The 25554-nt window shown below is 42.6% G+C and overlaps 1 protein-coding gene across 3 annotated transcripts in view; it reads left to right on the top strand.

Annotated features, from left to right (window-relative positions):
* The window catches only part of RAD51AP1 (RAD51 associated protein 1), a 41425-nt gene that overhangs the window by 10758 nt on the left and 5113 nt on the right, over window positions 1-25554 (top strand). For all 3 annotated transcript variants that reach the window (XM_063133438.1, XM_063133437.1, XM_063133439.1), the window contains exons 3-5: window positions 701-842; window positions 1742-1848; window positions 4156-4314. In XM_063133438.1, the coding sequence (XP_062989508.1) occupies window positions 701-842; window positions 1742-1848; window positions 4156-4314 (408 nt within the window). The remainder of the gene's footprint in view (window positions 1-700; window positions 843-1741; window positions 1849-4155; window positions 4315-25554) is intronic.

Below are 25554 nucleotides of genomic sequence, written 5' to 3'. Positions count from 1 at the left end.
TTCTCCAGAACCCCACTAGAAAGTGTGTGTTTTGTACTGATAGATGACCTGTTTGTTCTTTCTGTCTTCTTCTAGTGTGGTTAAGACCTTGTGTGCATTTTGTTTTGTTTGTGTTTTAAATAGGAAAAGGCTTATGGCATGTAAGCACACAAGATAGATAATAAAAAAATAATTTTCACTATCCAAAGCCTGCTTTATGAGACTCCAATTTATATTACAATCTGGCTTCAGAAGCCTGTTCCCTTGCTTCAGGATTGCAATTAACTTTGTGCCCTTTATGAGTTTGAGCTCTGCTCTGCCAACCTTGGGGATGTTGTGGAGAGGGTTTCCTTGGCTCTGGATGCAACAAGCCTCCCATCGTCCACACTTCAGCTGAAGTGTTGCAAGCCAAGTTGAAAGGGAAGGAGGCACATACAGTGTCTTACCATTCACAATTTGCAGTGGATGCTTTTTGAGAGGGAGCAATTTCAAGCAGAGGGTGGGGGGATTGCTCATTTTCCCGAGTTTATCCTTGCTCTGGTATGGGTATGACAATACCTCCTTGTGCTCTGTTTAATTCTAGTGTATTACATTAAATGAACTAATGCACTACAATATTTTACTGTATTATGAATTTTACTTGTGACTTGTGTGACTTTTGATGGCTGAAAGAATTTGTACAAGACTGAAGTAATTTATCTCTAATGTGCTTGCTAAAAAGATGAAGATTTTGCATATATAACTGTACCTTCAAACAAAAAATCAAAGAATATGCACTCTGAGTCAGCAAAGGAGAAAATGGTGCATCAAAAGAAAGCCCCCCAAAAGGAGATTGACTTACAGAAGGTATCACCAAATAAAAAGTAAGTCAAAGCAAGAATTTCTTTTGAGAATGTGCATTGTTACTAGCTATAAGCCACTTTGGGAATCCTATGGAAGTGAAAGATGACTAAGAAATGGATTAAATAAATCCCTTGTTTACAAAGTAACAATGAATTAAATGTGATCTAGCATGAGTTAATTTCAAACTTTCTTATGTGTCTGAGAGCACAATCCTATGCCAGTGCTCGTAAACTTCCGAACGCAAAGACTTACTCACAGCAATCCAGTGACAGAGGCGATCTTTGCCTCTGGGTTCCTTCCACTCTGCATTTTGGCTAGATGGACGTTTTTGCCTGTCCAGCTGGGTGTGAAGGAGGTTGGGGAAGCCTGGGGATACATTGTATGCCGGTTTCCCCAGGCCCTTTTCCCCTTCCCACCCACTGGCACATGCCCTTGTAGGTCATCTTTGCAAACTTGGAAAGGCAGCCAGGGTGGTTATTTCCTCGCCAGCTGTGGGGGAAGGGGGGCAGATGCCTGGCTCTGAGCTCAGACTGCTTTCTCTGACCGCCAATTCAGAATCTGAAAAATCCTATGCCCCCACCCCCGATGCTGTCTGGGGCTCATATAATTTCTCTCTGTTACTCAACATGGCTGATAGTGATAAAACACAAGTTCCCTCTTAACTATGGTTAAGAATCTGGGATCCAACTTTAAGCAAAGCGTACTAGAGGCATTCAAGGGGCAGCTGGACAACCATCTATCAGGGATGCTTTAGTGTGGATTCCTGCATTGAGCAGGGGGTTGGACTTGATGGCCTTATAGGCCCCTTCCAACTCTACTATTTTATGATTCTATGAAATTTTTCAGTTCCTGGGTTAATGTTTTGGGTTTTTTGTATTGAGAAAGGTTTTTTTTTAAATGGTTTTTCTAATTGTTTCAGAGCCTTGGATGATAAACTTTACCAGAGAAACATGGAAATTGCCTTAGCATTGTCAATGACTGAACCATTGAGACACAACCCTAAACTTCAAGACTCTCAGGAACAAGGTTATCCTTAAATTTTCACAATGAAACTCTTATCTTGTGCTTCTTGCTCTTGTAATGGTGATGGCATTTTCTGGATGCAATGGTTTATTCCTAACTTAGATTTGGGATAGAGGCCTTTATCCACTTAGGACCAAAAATTAAAGGGTTAGGGTTCCCCCTACCATTTTTTTTGTAACTTTGAGAAATATTACTATAGTTTGTGCAAAGAGAAGTATGAATTCTAAAATGTAGCCATTTTAGTCAGCGTCTAACTCCTTCAGAGTTATGTTCATTTTTTTTAAAAAAAAGTAAATATGTAGATGGAAGGCAGGTCATGTGTCCTTAATCTTAGGCAGTAAACCTGGAGGCAAAGGACACCATTTTGCCCAGCACCCACAATGTCCATAAGTTTCTCCATGATCAACAATATATAATTTTCCAGGATATAAGTTCAGGAACTTCGCAGAGTCATAAAGCCTACAGATAATGTTCAGAGAAGTTGCAGAAAGCGGGGATTTGCTACCAATGGACTATCCCTTTAAAACTATAGTGTGCCTTGGTGATAGTGATCACAACCCACCAAGAGGGGAAGGAGTTTTTTATCTACATGAACTTGCACCCTGGAGAAGAATTAGTGTCTAGTGAAGAGGAGGAGGAAGAGGAGATTGTAGAGGAAACTTCAGAAGGCCACAAACTGAGGATGGGCTCTTCAGTTTGCAAAGAAAAAAAACATTTCTGGAGGAACAGGAGCAACAAGAAATTACCTTTATGAGAATTGTAGTGAGGAAAAAATATTCCAGCAAGCATCAGCATCTGTTTGTGATAACCAGGTTTGATAGCTGACTGTTGTTTTGTTTTGTTAACTATCTTTGGAAATGTTAAATGTGGCAAAGGTAGAGCTTCGGCTATTGGGCGGTATAAAAATGTAATAAATAAATAAATGCACTTGGACTTTAGTCAGCCCCACAGAACATTGGGTATAGCATCCAAGCGTGATCTGTTGAAGCAAGGGGTTGCACAGAGTTGAGAAAATCCAGTTTGTATTATGTTCATGGTTATGTGGTTCAGTAGCCCAGATGTGAACAAGCAGGACATGATACGACAGCACCCTCCCACCCATGTTCCCCAGTACACGGATGACTGTTAGTGTGAAGGAAGGCTGGGGTCCACCCAACCTCCCTGCAAGGTAGGCTCAGGACCAATCGTCCGATTACCCAGATCTCCACCTCCCTAACCCCATACCAAGACGGTATTAGCCAGTCCTTCGAAGAATAACCATACACACACCACAGATTAAGGACTGGAGCAGTTTTATTAACTCACTCTACACCTAACATGTAAGGCTCCATTCACAGCACACTCAATGCACAAACAAGGGAATGTAAAGGAAAGGGAAAGAGAAGGGGGATGAGGGAAGAGGTTTAGGGTAAGTTTAGCAGCAATCAAATGCTTAAAACATTAGCCCAAACGTTGGTCCAGGCACGTAAAACACAAAAAAACTTTCTAAAACCAAGAACTACCCGGCTCGCCAGGGATCCTCCGATCGACGCTCATGTAGTTCCAGGGAAGATGGCTGGCCGCTGGTTGCTCACTCCTTTATCCCTTTTCGGGCCCATCAGTACCGTGACCCATCCTAACCAATCCCAAGCCTCACTCGGGCCCCTGGCTCCCCCCTCCCTTGCAAACAGGGGCCCCTCCCCTCCAGGTTGTTTTCCCCACAGCTAAAGCGAGTCAACACCTGATTAGCACGACCTTGAGCTGGGCTGATAACTTCCCAGGTGCTGTTGTCAGAGGGAGAATGTTCAGCTCAACAAACGGTTTTCTTTGAAAGTGTTATATTAACCTTCCAGTGTTGTAATATCAGTGTTTCAGCTGTCAGAAGGGCACACAGAATCCATTTGCACTCACTGTGTATGGACTTCCAGGAAACAGGAAGATAATTTAAAAGAGTATGTACATCAATAAATATTAAAGATTTTTCTAATACAAAGTTTGTCCATATCATGACCTCCTCCCCCAAATGGGCAACTACTGGGCATTGCCAATATATATGTTTAAAACAAGCATTAGCTGCCTTATACCTCCAACAATTAGCTGACTTAGACGCGAACCCTTATTAAAGGGACATCACAGTGTCCAATAGATACAAACAAAAGTTTTTTTTCTGAATAAAACACAACCTGTTTGTTTGTTTTAAAAAACCCAACGACTTAAAAAACTGAAACTTTATTGACTTAAAAAACTGAAACTTTACTGAAACTTTATGCCATTGCTGAATACATGACTGTCCCTGCCCACTTTTACTGCTGACCTTTTTAACACCTTTAGTTTCAGCTGAAGAATCAGAGGGTGATTCCAGCTTCAGTGAAGATGACCGTGATGAATTTGTCATGAAGAAGAAAACTAAAGAAAAGGAAGGAAGGAAATTGTGTATCAGTACTAAAAAGATAACAAAGAATCCTCCCAAATTAAAAAGGAATGTGATGGGTAAGCGGGTTCAGTCCTTTCTTGAGTGCTGTTATAGTGTGAAGCTTTCCTGTATCAAGTTTTCAAAGAGTTCTAGAAGTCTGAGTTCTTCGTGGTCTCTGTGCATCACACATATGGGTTCTGTGCCTCCATGGAGCTCTTATCGGAAACTTCTATAGCTGAGGCAAAAGTTTTTGGCAGGAACCCCTCCCCCACTGTCCACTGACTCTGGGTTCCCACCCTTCTCCTCAGTTCTCTTTCAACCACCTTGCTGAAAGGATGTCTTGTTGGGAACTTCTGTCTTTCTTGTGAGGAGAAAGTTTTTAGACTCAGGTTTTTAGTTGTTTTAGTTTGATTTCAGTTTGTTCTTCTTCGTTGTCTCTGTGCATCACACATATGGGCTCTGCGCCAGTGCGAAGCCCTGCTTCAGGAATCTTCTATAGATAAGAGGCATTTTGGGCGGGAACCCCTCCCCCTCTACTGCGCATATGCAGAGGGGTTCCCGCCCAGAATCCCCAGTTCTTCGACCGTCACCGCGACAGCCTCGTTGAGAACGCTTCCGTTTTTTTGTTTTGTTTTTTAAATTATTTTCAATACTTAAACATACACCATTACAATTAAAAGAAAAAAGCAACATACTACATAAATGTTGATTAACATTAATATCATATATTCTCGCTTAATCTATTTAACATAATCATAGTTAACTTAAATGTGCACCCCCCACCTCGGGATCTTATTCCTGTTTCCAAAATCTCATAGTTTCTTCTGCTGGTGGTTTCCCACTTCCCTTAGAAAACACAAATATTAGGAACTGTTTCCAGATTACCTCAAAATCATTCATTTTTGCTATACCTCTTCTCACATTAATATTACATGTCAATTTATCATTAATAGCTATATCCCATACTTCTTTATACCATTCTTCAATACAATAATCCCCTTGACTCTTTCAGTTCCTAGCTACAATCAACCTTGCGGCAGTCAGCAAATTCATTATCAATTCCTTAACTTCTTTTTTACATTTTAAATCTTCAAATAGTGACAGTAATGCAACTCTTGGTGTTTGTTCTATCTTCATTCCCACAATTTCTTCAATCTCCGAAAACACCATGTTCCAAAATTTTTGTACATATTTGCATTCCCACCACATATGTAAATACGTTCCTTTCCCCCCACAACCTCTCCAACAATTTGCTGAATGTTGATTATCTTATTTAATCTAACCGGGGTTAGGTACCACCTCCATATAATTTTATAATAATTCTCTTTTATTTTCACTGACATATTTCTCAACACTCTTTGTCTCCATAGTCCTTCCCAACTCTGTTGTCCTATCTGAACCTTCAAATCTGTCTCCCAAACCAATTTTCCTGAGCTATCCGTCAACCCTTTCTCCAGCAATATTCTATATATTTCACTCATTAACCCTTTTGTCACTGTATTTTTTCCCTTATCAATTTCTTTTTTAACAATTAATTCCTCAAACTTTGACAACTCTCTACAATCTCCATTTTCTCTTACCTAATTTTTGGTCCATTGTTCTAATTGCCAATAATTTAACCAAGTTAATTTTTTATCTTTTAGGACCTCTTCCAACTCCTCTCTTGTATTCATCCCTCTTAACCATTCCCTTAATTTCATTTTATTTTTCTCTATTAGAACTTTACTTAATCTACTCTTTGAGTCCTCAGGGAAATTCTTTAACATTATTACCGGTGATAAAGGGGAGCTGCTCAAAAGCAACTCCCCTTTATATTTACTCCAAATTTCCCAATGAAACTTCAAGAGCGGATTACCTATACTTTCAGCCCATTTTTTACCTCCTTCCCTAAAAAATATATTTTCCAAATTCACCTCTAAGTTACTTGTAGTTTTATCCTCCATCCAATCTAAATCTCCTCCTATAATTGCTTCTACAATATGTCTTACCCTATTAGCTATATAATATAGGTTAATATTTGGGAGACCCAATCCTCCCTTTTTTTGGCTTAAATACCATTTATTCTTATTTATCTTCGCTTTCTTATCCCCATTACAATAATTATTTATGATATTCTGCCAAATTTTTAGCTCTATTTCTGAAATTTTTATTGGTATCATCCTAAAGGCAAAATTAATCTTTGCTAAAATCTTCATTTTTACTAATGCTATTCTTCCAAACCATGATAAATTCAATCTTTCATATTTTTCCATTTTTACTAAAATCTCTTTTTTCAACCTATTTAAATTCTTCTTCTCCAAACTCTCCAATTTTTTTGTAATTCTAATACCCAGATATTTAATCTGTTCTTTAACTCTCATTTCTGTTCCTTTTCCTTCCTAATCCTTCTCTTCCTTTTTAGTATAATTAAATAACATCATCTCTGATTTTGACCAATTTATTCTTAACCCAGTAATTTCCTCAAACTCTCTAAGTTGCTGTTTAATTCTTTCCATCTTTCTTAATGGATTTTTAATAGTTAACAAAGTATCATCCGCAAACATATTCAGTTTTATTTTTTTAATACCACCTATCCCTTCCATCTCCCCATCATCTCTTATAGAATTTGCCAATAATTCCATAACCATTACAAACAGGACAGGCGACAGTGGGCATCCTTGTCTTGTCCTTCTAGCAAGTAATATCTTAGCCATAACTCCATCATTCACTACCACTACGGCTGTGTTTTGAGAGTATAGCTGTTCTATTATAGCTTTAAATCTATTTCCAAATCCCATTTTATTTAAAACCATCTTTAATGCTTGCCAGCTCACACAATCGAAAGCCTTAAAAATATCCAATGCTAAAATTCCCGCTTTAATCTTTGACTTTTTTATCACCTGTATTACATTTAAAACTCTACCCACTAAATTATGCATTTGTCTGCCTGCTACAAATCCACATTGATCTTCCCCTATATATTTAGCTATAAATTTATTTAATCGTTTTGCTAAAATACCTGAAAAATTTTTAGCATCTTGATTTATTAACGAGATAGGTGTATATGAATCAGGGACAGTCAAATCCTTATCTGGCTTTGGAATTAAAATTATCAACAAATGTTCCCATGATTCTGGAATCCTCTCTCCTTCCAATATAGCATTATGTAACTTCAATAATTTGGGTACTAAAAACGTTTTAAAAACTTTATAATATTCCGGTCCTAAACCGTCTACCCAAGGTGATTTATTCACTTTCAAATTCTCAATAACCTCTTCAATTTCTCTTTGAGATATAATCCTTTCCATTAACTCTTTATGTTCTATTTCCATTCTCTTCTTTATATACTTTTCTATGTAAACTTCCATCTTCTTTTTTTGAGTATCCTTTTCCTTATATTATTCTTGATAAAATTCTTGAAAAAAAAATTATTTTACCATTCATTGTGTGACAATAATTCCCTTGTTTATCTTTTACTATTCCTATCCTATTCTTAGCTTTTCCCTTTTGTGTGAGTCTAGGTAGCAATCTAGAGTTTTTATTACTATTTTAAAAATACTCTCTTTTCATATAAATTATTTTTTTCTGAACTTCCTCTAAATTTATATTCTCTAATTCTTTTTTCTTTGGTTGTAATTCTATTAGTTTATGTTTATTTTTAGATTGCCAATAATCTTTCTCCAAATTCTTAATCTCTTCCTCTAATTTTTCCTGTGTTGCAACCTGTTGCCTCTTTAAATTACACATTTCTCTAATACAAATCCCTCTTGTTACAGCCTTCATGGTATCCCAAACAACTGCTCTTGCCGTTCCTCCCTTTTCATTAATTTCCCAAGTTTCTGACAATTCCCTTTGCATTTTTTCCACCACTTTATTATATTTAAGTATCTTTGTATTCAATTTCCACCTGAATGCTTCTCTATAATCCTTTCTAACTGTGAAATCTAAACTCAGCAATGCGTGATCTGTTACTTTAATTACCCCCAATTCCATTTTACAAACCCTAGTTGCAAACTCTTTTGAGACAAAGATATGATCTATCCTAGAATACGTGTAATGCACTGGAGAATAATATGTAAAGCCAGGCTCCGCCCCTTTAAGTAAACGCCAACCGTCCACGAAATCTTTTTCTTTTATCAATTTATTCAGTATAGTAATATTATTCCTCTTTTCAGCACTAGTGGGGTTCGACCTGTCCAATCTATTATCCATAACCATATTAAAATCTCCAGCTAAAATAACATATCCCTCCTTAAATTTTTCTATTTCCCTAAATAATTCTCTATAAAATTCTCTATGTCTCTCATTTGGGGCATAAACATTAACCAACGTATACGCTTTACCTTCAATTTGACCCTTTATCAAAAGATATCTACCACTGCCATCTTTTTTATATTGTCCATAATAAATCCACTTCTTTTTGAAATCAAAATGGCCACTCCATTTTTTTGAAGTCCCCAATGACTTTTCATAGTAGACTGACCATTTCATACGTATTTCATTTACCCCATCCTTTACTTGGTGGGTTTCTTGCAAGAAAATAATGTCAGATCCTTCTCTATTTAGCATTTGTTCAGTTCTCCTCCTTTTCACGACTGCCCCCAGACCTTTAACATTGAGCGTTGAGATTCTTATGTTTTTATCCATATTCGATCCTTTGTGCTCTGAAACTCAAATTCACAAACATAAAATCCCTTTCAACCCCTTCCCACCCACCCAACCATATCCCACCCGTTATTATTATTTTTCTATCTACCCCTCCCCATCCCCCCTTTCCCCTCCCCATCCTCCCCCCCTCCCCCCCCACCTCTTTCCCCCCCACTAAATCCCCGTAAGTCTAACACTCAGGCCATTTATTACCCTTGGGGGGGGAGACGAGCCCACAGTCCCGAATCAGCAGCCTTTTATTTAAAAAATTCACTTCTTTCCTATCATCTCAGTATTGTGAGAGTCACATCCCGCTTGCTCCAGCAACTTCTTCTCCCTCTTCCGTTTGAGGTGCCCTTGCATCCACATCCAGACCCAGACTTTTTAGAAGCTCTTGCCCTTGCTCCAAGGAGGTCACTCTGCGAAGCATTCCAGCATGCATAAATCTCAGAAAAACCGGGTACCCCCATGCATACTTAATTCCTCTTGCCTTGAGCTTCTCTGTAATAGGCTTGATGCTGTGTCTCCATTCAACAGTTTGTTGGCAGAGATCATTGTAGATTTGAACTGAAGATCCTTTAAACTTCAATGTTATGGATCTTAATTTAATCATAAGCTGCTCCTTTTTATAATAATTAAAAAATTTCATCAAAATATCTCTTGGAGAAGATCTGGACCGGCTTACACCCACTCTATGGATTCTTTCCACTTCTTCATTATTAATTATCAAATCTGGTATCAGCTCTTTAAACCAAGCCAATAGTATTACTCTCAAATCTTCAGCTGGTTGCTCTGGAAAGTATTTGATTCGAATTGACGATCGTCTACTCTGGTGTTGCAGCTGAATCAGCCTTTTCTCATGCTCTTCAAAGTCTATATTATGCTTCTCTTGCAGCAGATCCATTTGCTTCCCCAGAGAATTTACTTCTGTTTTAAGTGATTTAATGTCTTTATCATGTTGAGCTATCAAGTTAACTAACCCATCAAGTCTCTTGTCCATCTTTTCAGACAATTTGTCAATTTTATCCAATAATGTGGTATTATTAAGGGCAATAAATTCTTTGATCTCATCCACATCTGTTGGCTTTTTGCCAGCTTTCGATGCCATTTTTGTGTTGTCTTCTGGATCTGGTTCTGCTTCGGGCTCTGGCAATTTACACTATCTGGCAGTTGTATGATTTGACGGATGTAAATGAAACCTTTGCCAGACAGGTTTGTATTCCTTTTTATCTTTCTGTTTCTTGGGATTAGACATTCACCTAATAAATCACATTACCGGGCTACGATCAGCTGACTCTTAAAGTCTCTTCTTCTAATCGCATAAATTTCTTTTCTGCACTCCGGCTGTCAGTTTTATTATTCTAGTCAGTCTCACTGATAAGCCGTTGGCAGGGAATGCTGTTATATGCGTTCTCCCCCACTACTTCCCGGCTAATTATTAGTGCGTCACGCCGTTAATCGCATAAAACAAGATCCACACAGTCCCAATCAGCTTCATTCTTTAACTGCCACTAGTAGTGGGTTTCAAACAGCATTTCATTATAAAATCTTGCCCGCTTGTTTAAGATGATAGAATTTATCGGCTTCCGAGTTGGGAGTCTAAATTATGACCTACCGATTCATGGCTGCCAGGCTCCGCCCCCAAGAACGCTTCTGTTTAAAACAAACAAAAATAGCTAAGACTTACTTTTGTTACCTCTCTCTTCTTCTCCTCTTCTTTTTCTCTTCGTTTACTCTTACCTTCTATTATATATATATATATATATATATATATATATATATATTCTCCAACTTTACCTCAAAATCTCCGCTTTCTCTAACTTAGCCTGCATGGGCCCCAAGGCCCCGTTTAAAAAGTGTGCCCGTTGTGGCACGAAGTTACCTCCGTCCGACGGACACAATTTTTGCGTGATCTGTTTAGGAGAAGGCCACAAGGTAGACGCTTGTCCTCATTGCCAAGCGTTTTCCAAACTCACCAGACGCCACAGAGCAGATAAATTAAGGGCTGAGCTGTGGGAAAGGGCACTCAGAGCAGTCGATAAACCTGCTATGGTGCAAGAAGAGCCTTTTGTGCCTCCAGCTTCCGTACAGCCGACAACAAGTCGAGCTGACAGGCCCCGACAGGACACCCCTGCTACACCAGGGCGATTCTTAGCTACTTCAGTAGCCAAAAAGTTATCAAAAAAGGCAAAAACGCCAAAAGCCGCCGATAATGGGAAGCACAAGAAAAAATCTAAAGTGCCTCATAAACACGCCAATAAAGCAGCTTCGACGTCGATATCCACGCCCGTAACGGCACCATCATTGACAATCCAACCGGGATCGATATCGACAGCTCAAACTGCTTCGATGGTCGACCCAATAACGACAACATCGTTGTCAGAGGGGGGAATAAGGGACGCCTCCTCCGTCCATAGCAGGGATCCGTTACGAGTATCGGGCGCCCAAGTATCTGTTTCACCATCGACTAACTTACCTGCCCCAGATCATCAGAGGCTAGAATATAGACATCGATCATCGACTCACCATTGATCTCCAGAATCACTTCGTTCTTTTGATAGTCGATATCGTGAATCCGATTCATACTACTACCGCAGGCAGCATCGCTCCAGATCTCCTGCAAGGGATTGGGAAAGGGAATTGCAGTGGTCACTTCCCCCAAGACGTACATAATTTTTGTGAACCACCCAGAGAGCTCCGGCTATTGGGCGGTATAGAAATGTAATAAATAAATAAATATCAGTACACAGACTGGCGCGAGCTAGACGATCGATATCGAAGATCGCCCGCTCGACGTCGCCCATTGGAAACTATATCGGCAATTGAACCTGAGCTAGAGGATCGATATCGAAGATCGCCCACTCGACGTCGTCCATCGGAAACTATATTGGCACCTGAACCAATTGTAAATTTGTGAACCGCCCAGAGAGCTCCGGCTATTGGGCGGTATAGAAATGTAATAAATAAATAAATAAATAAATATACAAACACAACAAGTAACTAGGCCTGAAGAGATAATGACCCATCAATCTCAGCAGATGGAAATCCAAACCATACAGGTTCCTTCTTCCCCACAATCTGTGGAAGATTATTGCTCCGATTCCATATCAGTTACCTCAGCAGCACCATCGCAACCGTCGCCCGACTCGATAGTCGAGGCACAGGGATCCGTCTCCCCATCAGAAGGACTGGGACATTTCTCGGACCTTATTCAAAGGATGGCACAGTCCTTGGGTATTGAGACGAAGCAAACACTAGAGAAATTGGCAGACCCAGTGTTCGAGGCTATTTATAGGGATGCCACAACCCCAGTGGCTATCCCATTTCTACCAACATTATTGAAAAATGTCAAAGAGCACTGGAAAGATCCCGCAACATTCCAACCATCCTCAAAGCGTCTCGACAACATGTATAGAGTTTTTGAAAAAGACGCTGAATTTTTATTCACACACCCTCAACCCAACTCAATAATAGTTGAGTCAGCACAAGGGCGATCGCAAAGGGTCCATACAGCACCGGTCGATAAGGAAGGAAGGCGATTAGACTTGATGGGACGCAGAATCTATTCTACAGCATTCCTCAGTTTAAAGATAGCTAATTACCAAGCAACGATGTCGAGGTACCAGCTCTTCTTATGGGAAAAGATGATGTCGTTATGCGAGAATCTAGGAGATGACCAAAGAGAACTGGCTAGGGTATTTCATGCTGAGGCTACACGCATGGCAAGACAACAGATCGCGACGGCCAAACACCAATCAGACTGCGGAGCTAAATCTATGGTAGCTTCAGTGGCCCTACGCAGGCATGCCTGGCTCAGATCAGCCGGCCTCTCTCAGGAAGCCAGGACTCGTATAGAAAGCCTCCCTTTCAATGGCACAGGCCTCTTCAACTCAACAACGGACAAGGCAGTGGATACGGTCCAAAAGGCAAGAATAACAGCCAGAAAAATGGGAATTGGAGTAATGCAGCAGCAAAACTTCAAACCCAGAAGGTGGTACGGAACGGGGTCTAGTGCACCACGCTATCAACCTGACAGACAACAACCCAGACAACCACCACCATTCCAGCAGGGAAGAAGACAGTTTCCACCTTCTAAATCAAAGTTCCAACGCCGAAGACCGGATTACCAACAGAACCGGCGCCTTTGACTTGACCAAAATTTACAACACTACCCACCCCCCTTTGGCAACCGCCTCTCTACATCAATCGGGGCCTGGTCTCAAATAACATCAGACAAATGGGTGCTCTCGTTAATCGAGAGGGGTTACAGAATAGAATTCGACTCATTACCCCCAATGGGGCTCCTGAAAAGAACAACACCATCCACACCTCTACAAGAGGAAGTCTACTCGCTCTTAAAGAAAGGAGCAATACGACCAGTATCAAAACAACAAATGAACCAAGGGTTCTATTCTCGCTACTTCGCCGTCCCGAAGACCGACGGAGGAATACGTCCCATATTGGACTTAAGGGATGTAAATGCCTACATTACACCAAGGAAGTTTCGAATGGTTTCCCTCCCCACTATACTACCGTTGCTCACAAGGCACCCTTGGTTCGCCTCCATCGATTTAAAAGATGCTTATTTTCACATAGCCATTCATCACAACAGCCAACCTTACCTCCGCTTCATCATCGGCAATCAGGCCTTCCAATATCAGGTGTTACCTTTCGGTCTTTCAACAGCACCCAGGGTCTTCACGAAGTGTATTGCAGCAGTCTGTGCCCATCTCAGATATCAGGGCATACAGATCCATCCATATATAGACGACTGGCTGTTGGTAGCGGATTCAGAACAAACCCTTCAACATCATATCCACTATGTTCAGAATCTCTTGCGTCAACTGGGTCTACTGATAAACACAGAGAAGTCAATTCTCTCTCCAACCAAAACTATAAAATACATAGGAGCTATCCTAAATTCAAACACTACCAGAGCGTATCTACCTGCGGACAGATCGACTGTCATAAGGAACCTGACAATCCGAGTAATGAGACAACACACCATAACGGCCTATACAGTACAAAGACTGCTAGGACTAATGGCATCAACTACCATAGTGGTACCTTTAGCAAGACTAAAGATGAGGATTTTACAACTGTGGTTCAACAAACTGTTCAACCCTCTTCAGAATGCCAGACGCACCATCCTGACTCTATCACCAACTGTTATCAAATCCTTAAGGTGGTGGGCGAACCACCACAATTTGATAAAGGGGGTACCTTTCCAACCCTCCACACCGACCAAATCAGTCACAGCTGATGCCTCTCTCAACGGCTGGGGAGCCCATCTCAACTCCTTGAGAGTGCAAGGACTCTGGTCAACAAAGGAAAAGAAAAAACACATCAACTACCTCGAGCTGCTAACGGTCCAGAAGGCCCTCAAAGTGTTCGAGACAGAGATATCCAAACAACATATCCAAGTCACTTCAGACAACACAACAGTTGTCTTCTACCTCAACAAGCAGGGGGGAACGAAATCCCCACCATTGATAAAACTTACCATTCACATATGGGAGTGGTGCACTCGACGCCGAATATTCCTGACAACGGTCCATATAGCGGGACTGGACAACCGGCTAGCAGACACCCTCAGCAGGCATGGATCAGTAGTCCACGAATGGAGGATTCATCCCGTGATTATCGAAGAAATATTCCAAATCTGGGGGAAACCACAAATAGATCTCTTCGCAACGGAAGACAACACAGTTTGCAACCTATTCTGCAGCAGAGCAGGAATAGGAAAAAGATCACTAGGAGATGCGTTTCTCTACAACTGGAACCACTCCTTCCTGTACATATTTCCCCCATTTCCTCTAATAACAAGGATATTATCCAAGATTATTCAAGACAACGCAAATTGCATAATTCTGACACCCTGGTGGCCAGACAGAATTGGTTCGCGACACTGTTGAACAGGTCGCGGGGCCTCTACAGGAAGTTATCAATGAGAAGAGATCTTCTCTTCCAGCACCAAGGCCGGATATATCATCCAGACTTAGACACACTTCACATGACCGCATGGAGGTTGACCCCTCAATAACGGACAATGACTTAACAGCCAAGATCCAAAGGGTTTTAGATGCGGCACTAAAGCCTTCCACATGAATAAACTATAATAGGAAGTGGTCTACATTTAATTCCTTTGCATCGGAAAGAGGTTTTCCTCCCAAAACTTGTTCCGTTCATCAGATCCTGTCCTTTTTGTTGTTAGTTGACAAGGGCCTGAAAGTTTCTTCTTTAAAAGTATACTTAGCAGCAATCACTTTTTCCCATGATTGCATTGATGGTTTCAGGGTGTTTCACACCCGACAGTTAAGCATTTTTTAAAGGGCCTATCTAACTTAAACCCACCAGTAAGAACTTTTTCGCCTTCCTGGAGCTTATCTGTAGTACTGCATGCACTATCAAGGTCGCCTTTCGAACCGCTGGCAACCACTACCTTATGTCTTCTTACATTAAAGATTGTTTTCTTGGTAGCGATCACATCTGCAAGGCATGCAAGTGAACTATGCGCATTAAGAATAGATGAGCCATACCTAGTGTTCCACTACAACAAGATTATACTCCGCCCTGACATTCAATTCCTACCAAAGGTGGTTTCTGCCTTTCATGTCAATCAGGACATTGTGTTACCAGCCTTTTTCCCCTCTCCTTCAACGACCTTGGAAAAGACCTTACATTCACTAGACGTAAGAAGGGCCTTGGCATTTTATAAAGAGCACACTGCTCCATTTCGCCAATCACAACGCCTATTCGTCTGTCATGGGGGAAACAGGAAGGGTCAACCTGTATCATCTCAGAGGCTCTCATCATGGCTGGTCCAGTGTATTACTCTGGCTTACCAGCTGCAGAAATTGGAACCCCCAACATCAATTAAGGGGCATTCCACCAGAGCTGTCTCCACATCATCTGCCTTCCATCGTGGCATTACTGTTCCAGAGATATGCAAGGCAGCAACATGGGCTCGACCAATGACGTTTGTGTCACACTATAAACTGGACGTCAGGTCGAGATCCGACTGCTCCTTTGGCAGGGCAGTATTGTCATCCGTATTCACCTAAGGACACCAACCCTCCTCCGGTGAGTAAAAGCTTGCTAATCGCCCATATGTGTGATGCACAGAGACCATGAAGAAGGACAGGTTGCTTACCTGTAACTGGTTCTTCGAGTGGTCATCTGTGCAGTCACACAACCCACCCACTGTATTCCTCTCTTGGTGTCCATCAAATATTATTAATGCTTATCTAGTACTTTTTTCAGAAACACCTACAGGTGTATATATATATTCTTCAGACGAGGCCTTCAGGTCTCAGAAGAACTGGGGATTCTGGGCGGGAACCCCTCTGCATATGCGCAGTAGAGGGGGAGGGGTTCCCGCCCAAAATGCCTCTTAGCTATAGAAGATTCCCGAAGGCGCAGAGCCCATATATGTGACTGCACAGATGACCACTCGAAGAACCACAGTTACAGGTAAGCAACCTGTCCTTTTTAATATTAATTGATTATTTTTATTATTTTTGGCTATTTTACCCTCCAGCAATCTGGAATTGCGTCTGGGAAGGCCACTTTTTTGAAAATGTGTTGAGCAAGCTTCCTCAACAGACAGACGTTATCTCTGTTTCATTTGTTTGGGAGAGGCTCACGTCGTCGAGACCTGTTGCCACTACATGAGATGGACTTAAAGAATGGAGCTGTTATGCCCCTCAGTGTCCTTCGACCCCAACTCTAACCATGGGTCATTCTGAACTTCCAACATCTGGATGCTATCTAGCTGTTTCTACAGCAAAAGACATATCTAAGAACGCCAGGTAACTTAAGTCTTCTGGGATTGATCGCCTTGGGTGATTCTGTGGAGAAAGGCTCTAGAAGCCATGGATTCTTCTAAGCACTTGATGCAGCTGCTCATGGCACAGGTTGAGCAGCCTACGTCCCCTCAGCGTCCTCGGACCCCAACTCTAACCATGGGTTATTCCAATCTTCCAGAAATCTGGATGCTGTCTAGCTGTTTCTACAGCAAAAGAGATATCTAGGAAAACCAGACCATTTAAGCCTGCTGGAAACATCCATAAACAGGAAGAAAGTCTCATGCTGAGGCTACCATGTCAAAAGCCGGCTCTAACTCCTCCGCTGCTGTTAGACTCCCCAATACCACAGGTGGCCTCCTTTGCAGTGATAACATAACTGGCTGCTTCAGTACTGAGGTCAGAGCTCTCGATGCCGAGACAGGTGTCTCGCATGCAGCTTCGATGTCAGAGGGTGAGATTCAACATCTCTCTACTCCAAGACAAAGAGACATCTCTCCACAGCGTAATCAGCATATCCCTTGTGTGCTAACCACCAATTTCAGGGCTTCCCTCCAGAGTCTTTACGCTTGGATCACTCTGTTTTTTTTCAACGGAGAGAGTTTTATGCTGATGTCTGGGGACATCGTTCATCCCCGTGAGAAGAGGGGACAGAATGCCAAATGGGTCGCTTCCCCTGAGACTGCCATACCAGCACGGAGATTGACATCAATACCATGATTGGGACATGTGTTATATTGGACACGTTACTTCGATACCGGGCCTGTTAAGCACCAGCCACTTCTATTGGTACCAGCCACCTCCATTGGAAAACGGAGGACCATCGACTTGATGCCAACTGCCTGTGTCAGGACAGATGCCTTCAAAACCCACGATGGATCCAATACCTTATCGACGCTGAGCACCACCACCTGTATTGAGACTGCCACCAGAGGAAGTTTTTGCAAGTCCCTCCAGTTCCACAGAGATTGCTGTCGTTGCGACCTATACACAGGGCTCAGCCATTATTGTTGCGGATGCGTCAGTATGATTACTTAGCTCTTCCCCATTCCATGGGGCTTCAGGAGATCAATTTGGGGAAGATGAGTTGGAGCATAAGAATAGACCTGATTCCTCTCAATCCTTTGAGGGCTATCAGTCGATCTCAACATTGCTTTCTTCTGCATCACCTGATGATGTGATTGAGACACAGGACGGAGCCTCCTTCAGAGGACCTATACCACTTTCCGATCATTTTTAGGATGACCAAGATCTCGGTATTGAGACCCACAATCATGTAAAAAGCGCAGGATTTTGTATCTGATGTTGTACTGTATGTACTGAGATGTCGACTCCAGTGTCAATACTTTTCCTTTCAACACTGCTTCTGACAATTAAAGATTCTTGGAAGACCCCTTCTTTGATGTCTCTGACATTGAAAACGTAAGAATCTTTACATAAGGTCCAGTAAAGGACACCAGGTTTTTTCTTTATGCACTCATGTTCCAATTCTATATTAGTCCAGTTCTTCCTAAGGGAAGTCTCAGAACGTATATGTTGGACCTACTGCACCACCAAATATATTTATCTGCTGCTTTGGGCCTCAGAGTCGCAGACTATCTAGCCGTTCAATGGGGAAGGGTTGTTCAATGCAAAAACGGATGAGGCGGTGGATGTAATCCAAAAGGACAAAACAACAGCTAGAAAGATGGGTATGTTACCACAATTTCATCTGCTGTCATACAGAGATGTTGGTTCTGTCAACAGCCATATTACCATCTGAAATAATATTCTGATCGCTCATCTCATTTCCTGCAACAGTGGCAATAGAGAGAACAACAACAATACATGCACTTCAAGCAGTCTCATCAAAAATCGGACCAGGGATCGTAGCGGAGACTTTGACTTAGTCAGTCATTGTTTTCTTCAGTTTACTTAACCTCCTATAATTGGTCCGCTCCTCTCCAGATTTCTGTGACCTATTCTGGATTTGAGACAGCCTTTGGAAGGGAGTATGGTTTGCCTCCATAGACTTAAAGGATGCATACTTCCATATAGCCATCCGGAACACTCACCAGAGGTACCTTGGGTTTATCATAGGTACTGACATGTTCCAATTTTGGGTGCTTCCATTCAGCCTAAGCACAGCCCCCAGAATATTTACAAAATGTATGGCAGTTCATTTGCCTGCACGGGGTGGAAATTTACCAGTACTTAGACGACTGGCTTCTAGTAGTATCTTAGAAAGGAGTGCTATCGAAGGCAGTGGGACTACTCCTCAATTTATTGAGCTCTCTGGGCCTCATAGTAAACACAGAGAAATCCATATTCACTCCAGCTTTAACAATTCCATTATTGCAGCCGTTCTCAATACCGATGTGGAGAGAGCCTACTTTCCTCGGGACAGAGCTTCCACCCCCTATACTCTCACAGGCAAGCGTACAACCAGTGATCCCATTGAGCAGGGGGTTGAACTCAATGGCCTTATAGGCCCCTTCCGGCTCTACTCCTCTATGATTTTATGGTTAAGTACACAGACTTCTGAGACTAATGAGGTCCATGGTTACTGGTGTTTGCAGGGTGATGCTTCGAATGCGGGACTTACAAGGATGGTTTCTGACAGTTTTTTGGAACAATGCCAGTGCTAGAAGGTTTGAAGGGTTGATACCGAACAAGGTGCAACAAACTCTTCATCGGTGGACTTGCACGGACAAGTTGCTGCAGGGCATGCCCTTTGTGACGCCGCCTCCATCATGCGTCCTCATAACAGACGTTTTGCTGTTCAGCTGGGAAGCTCATTGTGGCTTTTGATCCCAAGTATCGAGTTTTTCAGGCAAGGGAGAAACGGAATGTGTCACATCAACATTCTGGAACTCATAGCGGTAAGGAAGGCACTCCAGTCTTTTAAGACCTACCAGACCGGCCACAGAGTGCGAGTTCTTACAGACAACACAGCTGTATTGTGGTATATAAACGAGGAAGGAGGAACCCACTCTTCTGGGTTTGCCTTAATCACAATGAAGATTTTGACTGGACCATCCCAAGGGAATCTCACTTCAGCCCTACACATTGCTGAACGAGACAAGTTTCTAGTAGACTCGCTCAACAGACTTCAGAAGAACCCACACAAGTGGCAGCCAAATCTGTTGATTCTATCTTGAGTTTTTCAGGAATGGGGGACTCCAGAGATAGACCTCTTGCAACACCTCACAACACAATTGGTTTGAGAGTGGCGATCGAGAAAAGATCCCTAAGAGATGTGTTCCAGATTTCATCCCATGACTATTACTAAGGAAAAAAAAAGTGTAGTCCACACAGTCTATGTCATAGTCACCCCTCGATAGCCAAGACAGGCATGGCTCACTCTAGAAGCTGAAGCTGAAGTGTCCAGCAACTCCATGAGTAGGATTACACTGGATCAGTTTCAGTTGGTGAGTACTGATGATGTGGACAAGCTGCTTGGACGAGTAAGGAAGACAACTTGTCCTCTCGATCCCTGTCCTTCCTGGCTGATCGCCCAGGGAGGAGATGCAGTTAGACTACAACTACAACATATTGTTAATGCATCTCTCAGAGAGGCGAGTTTTCCACCATGTTTAAAAGAAGCAGTGGTACGGCCACTTCTAAAAAAGCCCTCCCTGGATCCCCTGGACCTTAATAATTATAGACCAGTATTAAATCTTCCATTTTTGGGCAAGGTGATTGAGAGTGCAGTTGCCTTCCAACTCCAAGCAGTCTTGGATGATACAGATTTTCTAGACCCATTTCAAACTGGCTTTAGGGCAGGATACGGAGTTGAGACAGCTATGGTTGCCTTAGTGGACGATCGCCGTATGAGTATTGACAGGGGGAGTGTGTCCCTGCTGGTACTTTTGGACCTTTCAGTGGCTTTTGATACCATCGGCCATGGTATCCTTCTGGAATGCCTGAGGGGTTTGGGAATCGGGGGCACTGTGCTTCAATGGTTCCGGTCCTACCTCTCAGGTAGATTCCAGATGGTGATGCTTGGGGATAGTTGCTCCTCAAAAAAGGAGCTGTTGTATGGCGTACCACAAGGTGCCCTCCTATCCCCAATGCTGTTTAACATCTACATGAAACCACTGGGAGAGATCATCTGGAGGCATGGGGCGGGGTGCTATCAGTATGCTGATGGCACCCAAATATATTTCTCTGTGCCTTCAATAACAGCATCAGCTAAGGATAGTGTGTCTCCTCTGAATGAATGCTTGGAGGCAGTAATGGGCTGGATGAGGAAAAACAAACTGAAGCTGAATCCAGACAAAACAGAGATGCTTGCTGTCAAGGGCTCTGACCTAGGTTTGGAGGTGTGTCAGCCAGTTCTGGATGGGGCTACACTCCCCCTGAAAGACTGTGTTCACAGTTTGGGGGTGCTCCTGGATCCGTCGCTCCAAATGACAGCCCAGATAGACGCGACGGCCAGGAGTGCCTACTATCAGCTTCAGCTGATACGCCAGCTGCGCCCCTTCTTAGAGTCAGAAGACCTAAAGACAGTAGTACACGCGCTGGTAACCTCAAGGCTTGACTTCTGCAATGCACTCTACATAGGGCTACCATTGTACCTAGTTCGGAAACTTCAACTGGTTCAAAATATGGCAGCCAGGTTGGTCACCGGTACACCTAGGGGTAACCACATTACACCAACATTAAAATCACTCCACTGGCTGCCAATTAGTTTCCAGGCAAAGTACAAAGTGTTGGTCATTACCTTTAAAGCCCTAAATGGTTTGGGTCCAGGTTACCTGCAGGATCGCCTTCTCCCATACAGACCGCCCCACACACTCAGGTCCTCTGGGGTGAACTTACTTCAGTCAGCTAAAACTAGGCTGACATCAGTTTCCCAGAGGACCTTTTCTTCTGTCGCCCCCAGATTGTGGAATGGCCTGCCGGAGGAGATTCGTAAAATTAACTCTGTGTGATTTTAAGGCAGCTTTAAAGATTAGCCTTTTCCGGCAGGCCTATCCAGATCAATGTTAAATCATGAGTTTTTAAGATGTATTGGTTCCTGTTCTAATGTTGTTCCCCGCCTCGATCCAAAGGGAGAGGCGGGTAAGAAATAAATAAATTTATTATTATTATTATTATTATTATTATTATTATTATTATTATTTCTGAAGATATCACAGAGTAGGTTCCTCCGACTCCCATCAGTACCAATGCTCCTTTCGTGACATTGAGACAGAGTTCGATATCTCGATCTACCCTCCACCTACCCTCCACCTCTTGTTGGTCGCTCATATGTGATGCACAGAGACCATGAAGAAGAAATGTTTACCTGTAACCATAGTTCTTCAAGTGGTCATCTGCATTCACACAACCCACCCACCATCCCCACTTTGGCGTTGAGGTCAATGTGCTGTCAATACCAAGTGGTTTCTCTCCTGGTTAAGAGGCCAGCAATTCAGTCTGAAGGAACTGAGGAGAAGGGCAGGAACCCAGAGTCAGTAGATGGTGAGGGAAGGTTTTCCACCAAAAATGTTAGCCTCAGTTATAGAAGTTTCCGATTCACGCTCCATGTAGGTGCAGAGCCCATATGTGTGAATGCACAGATAACCACTCGAAGAACTACGGTTACAGGTCAGCAACTTGCATATCTGTAATGTTACTTATACTAAACATAGGTAATATTTTCACTGATTCTAGTGCTATGTGAAAGAATAACCAACTTTCCATTCTTATGCTTTCCCCAAATTTAGTTCATTGTTTAACCAAAAGGTAATAATAACATAAGCATAAATATAGAAGGCCTAATTCAGGGGTAGGCAACCTTTTGGGCTTGAAAGCATATTGGAAATTTGAGAAATAGTCCTGGGCCCAACCATGAAATGGCTGCCATGGGGTGGGCGTGGCTAATCACAGAGGACAAGTAACCTGCCTGTAGACATTCATGGAAAATTTAGGTAGGAGTAGGGTGTCTCTGTGGTTACCAAGGAAGGTGTCTGGAGGTACAATGGTGCCCACGGGCACCACGTTGTCTGTCTACCCCTTATTCAAATGATATGGTTACAATCTGCATGTCAAGACATTTTTGGTTCAATTTCTGAGCAGATACAGTATATTTTACTATTTGACATAAAACAAAACAATATCCCCACATATATTGATTGTTTTATAGGGGTTTAGGGAGCAATCCTGTGGCCACTATACACTGTCTAGAGGGCCATGGGATTTTTCAGTCTCTGGGAACCGGGTTCGGAACCAAGGCTCCGACCTTGGAGCCTAGAGACTGCTTTCCCTGCTCCCTCATAGCTGGTGCGGTTCTCTCCATGACGACTATGTCGTCTCCATGCTCAGAAACAGAGTGCGGAGAGGGGGAGAGGGGCAGTCTTGGGGGCTGGAGCAGGAGGAGGCCGCAGAAGCTGCTTTACACCCCTTCCCTCCCCCTCTCCAAAGCCACGCCTAGATGGGTGATATCATCCATCTAGGCAAAAATAGGATAGTTGGCAGCTGCTGATTTCAGAGATTGGCGACTATCCGGAAAGGATTGTGCCATCACACGCTGCCCTTCAACAAGGTTGGCTGGGGCATGCTGAGAGTTGTAGGAGTTTTTTTGAGTTTAAACATGCAGGAGATTTTGCTGTAAGATTTTTAAAATGGATATTCACTGCATGGCAAGAGAGATGCTGTTGTATTTCTCCCCAGCCTCTTAATTTTTTAGATTTACCTAACATCAAAAGAAGCAGGCTAGAAATGTTTAAATTGTATTTTTTAAGGGCTGATAAATATTTTTGTGTACTTATTTTAAAGTCTCTTTTATATTGTATTGAGAATAGCTTTCATTTATACATGAGTTGTTTTAAAATCTAGTGTTTGCTTCTGGGGGCACAGCACAAATGGGTTTGGTTCAGTAGAAGAATTAGAAGGCATTCTGCACCAGTGGAGCCATTGGAGTTAAGCAACCGCTTTCAGCTTCTGGAGAATGAGACTGAAGGACAGTTTGCAGAGGAGGAAGTACAGGAGACACCATGCAACAGTGACCAAGAGGCAGAAGGTAGGTCAACCAAGAGGAAGAGAAGAGTAGTCGTTGTGGGAGACTCCCTGCTGCGTGGGATTGAAACCCAAGTATGTCGTGAAGACCCATGGACTCGCCAGGTGTGCTGTCTCCTTGGAGCACAGATTAGAGATGTGACTGAAGGGTAACCAAAGCTCATAAAGCCCACGGACATATACCCCTTTCTTCTCATCCATGTGGGAACAAATGATGTCGCCAAGCAGAGCTACGAAGAAATCATTTCAGACTTTTAAGCTCTGGGAAGGAAACTGAAGAACTTTGGGGCCCAGGTAGTTTTCTCATCCATCCTCCCGGTTCTTGGAAGAGGATTAGAAAGGGAAAGAAAAATACTCCGGATGAACGACTGGCTTCGAAGGTGGTGCCGTCGTGAGAGTTTTGGATTCTGGGACCACGGGCTGCGCTACTTGGAACATGGACTGCTGGCAAGGGATGGGTTGCACCTCACAAGGGCTGGAAAGAATGAGTTCGGCCACAGCATGAAGAACTTGATCAGGAGGGCTTTAAACTGAATCTTACGGGAGTGGGAGACGTAAATTTTGAGGCAACAATGGATGAAGGCCAAGGCACCACAGTACAGAGAACAGCTCCAACAGTGTCCCAAAATAGTGTCTGCAACAAGGTAGGAACAAAGCCAGACTATAAAACACATGGTCTTCGATGTCTATATACTAATGCCCAGACCATGGGAAACAAACAGAATGAACTTGAACTCTTATTACATGAAGGCAAATACGACTTGATAGGTATAACTGAAACTTGGTGGGATGACTCCCATGACTGGAATATAGCAATTGAAGGATATAACTTGTTCAAAAAGAACAGAAGAAATAGAAAGGGAGGTGGAGTTGCACTATATGTTAAAAATACCTATCCCTGCACAGAAATACAGGCGGATCAGACTGGGAGCCCCGTCGAGAGCGTCTGGATTAAAATAAATGGGGCTAGGAATAAAAAGAATATGATAATCGGAGTCTACTACCGACCACCCAGTCAAGGAGAAGACGAGGACGAAACTTTTGAGAAACAAATTGCCAGTGTTTCAAGGAAGTGTGATGTAGTAGTGATGGGGGACTTCAATTACCCTGATATCTGTTGGGAGACCATTACTGCCAAAAGCGGCCCTTCCAAGAAATTCCTGACATGTATGGGTGATAACTTTCTCCTACAGAAAGTGGTGGAAGGAACTAGAGGATCGGCAATCCTTGACTTGTTATTGACCAATAGGGATGACTTAGTGGATAAAGTGGCAGTTACGGGAACTCTGGGGGAAAGTGACCATGTCATACTTGAATTCTTGATTATGAAGGAGACAAAAGTCGAGCGTAGCCATACACGTACTCTGGATTTTAGGAAAGCTGATTTTAATAAACTCAGAACTATAATAAGTAAGGTCCCGTGGCAAGGGAGCCTAATGAGAAAAGGAGTGCAGGATGGGTGGGAGTACTTAAAAAATGAAATTTTAAAGGCACAGTTACAAACAATTCCAACAAGGAGAAAAGATAGAAGAAACAGAGGAAACCAATGTGGCTCCACAAAAAGCTTAGAGATGACCTGAAAATAAAAAGGGATACATATAGGAAGTGGAAGGAAGGCCAGGCTACAAAAGAAGAGTACAGACAAGTGGCGCAGAAGTGCCGAAATGGTGTCAGGAAGGCTAAAGCTGAGAATGAGCTGAGATTAGCGAAGGATGCTAAAAGCAATAAAAAGGCTTTCTTCAGATACGTGAGTAGTAAAAGACAGAGGAAAGAAATGGTGGTTCAACTGCTTAACGAGGATGGCAAATTGATAACAGACGACAAAGAAAAGGCTGAAGTGCTCAATTCCTACTTTGCCTCGGTCTTCTCCCAAAAACGGGTCTATGACCCCCCTGGAAAAAG

This window comes from Elgaria multicarinata, chromosome 9 (genome assembly GCF_023053635.1).
Source record: "Elgaria multicarinata webbii isolate HBS135686 ecotype San Diego chromosome 9, rElgMul1.1.pri, whole genome shotgun sequence".
NCBI lineage: Eukaryota > Metazoa > Chordata > Lepidosauria > Squamata > Anguidae > Elgaria > Elgaria multicarinata.
Note: the sequence above shows the minus strand (reverse complement) of the source record. Positions and strands in the feature narration are given on the sequence as shown.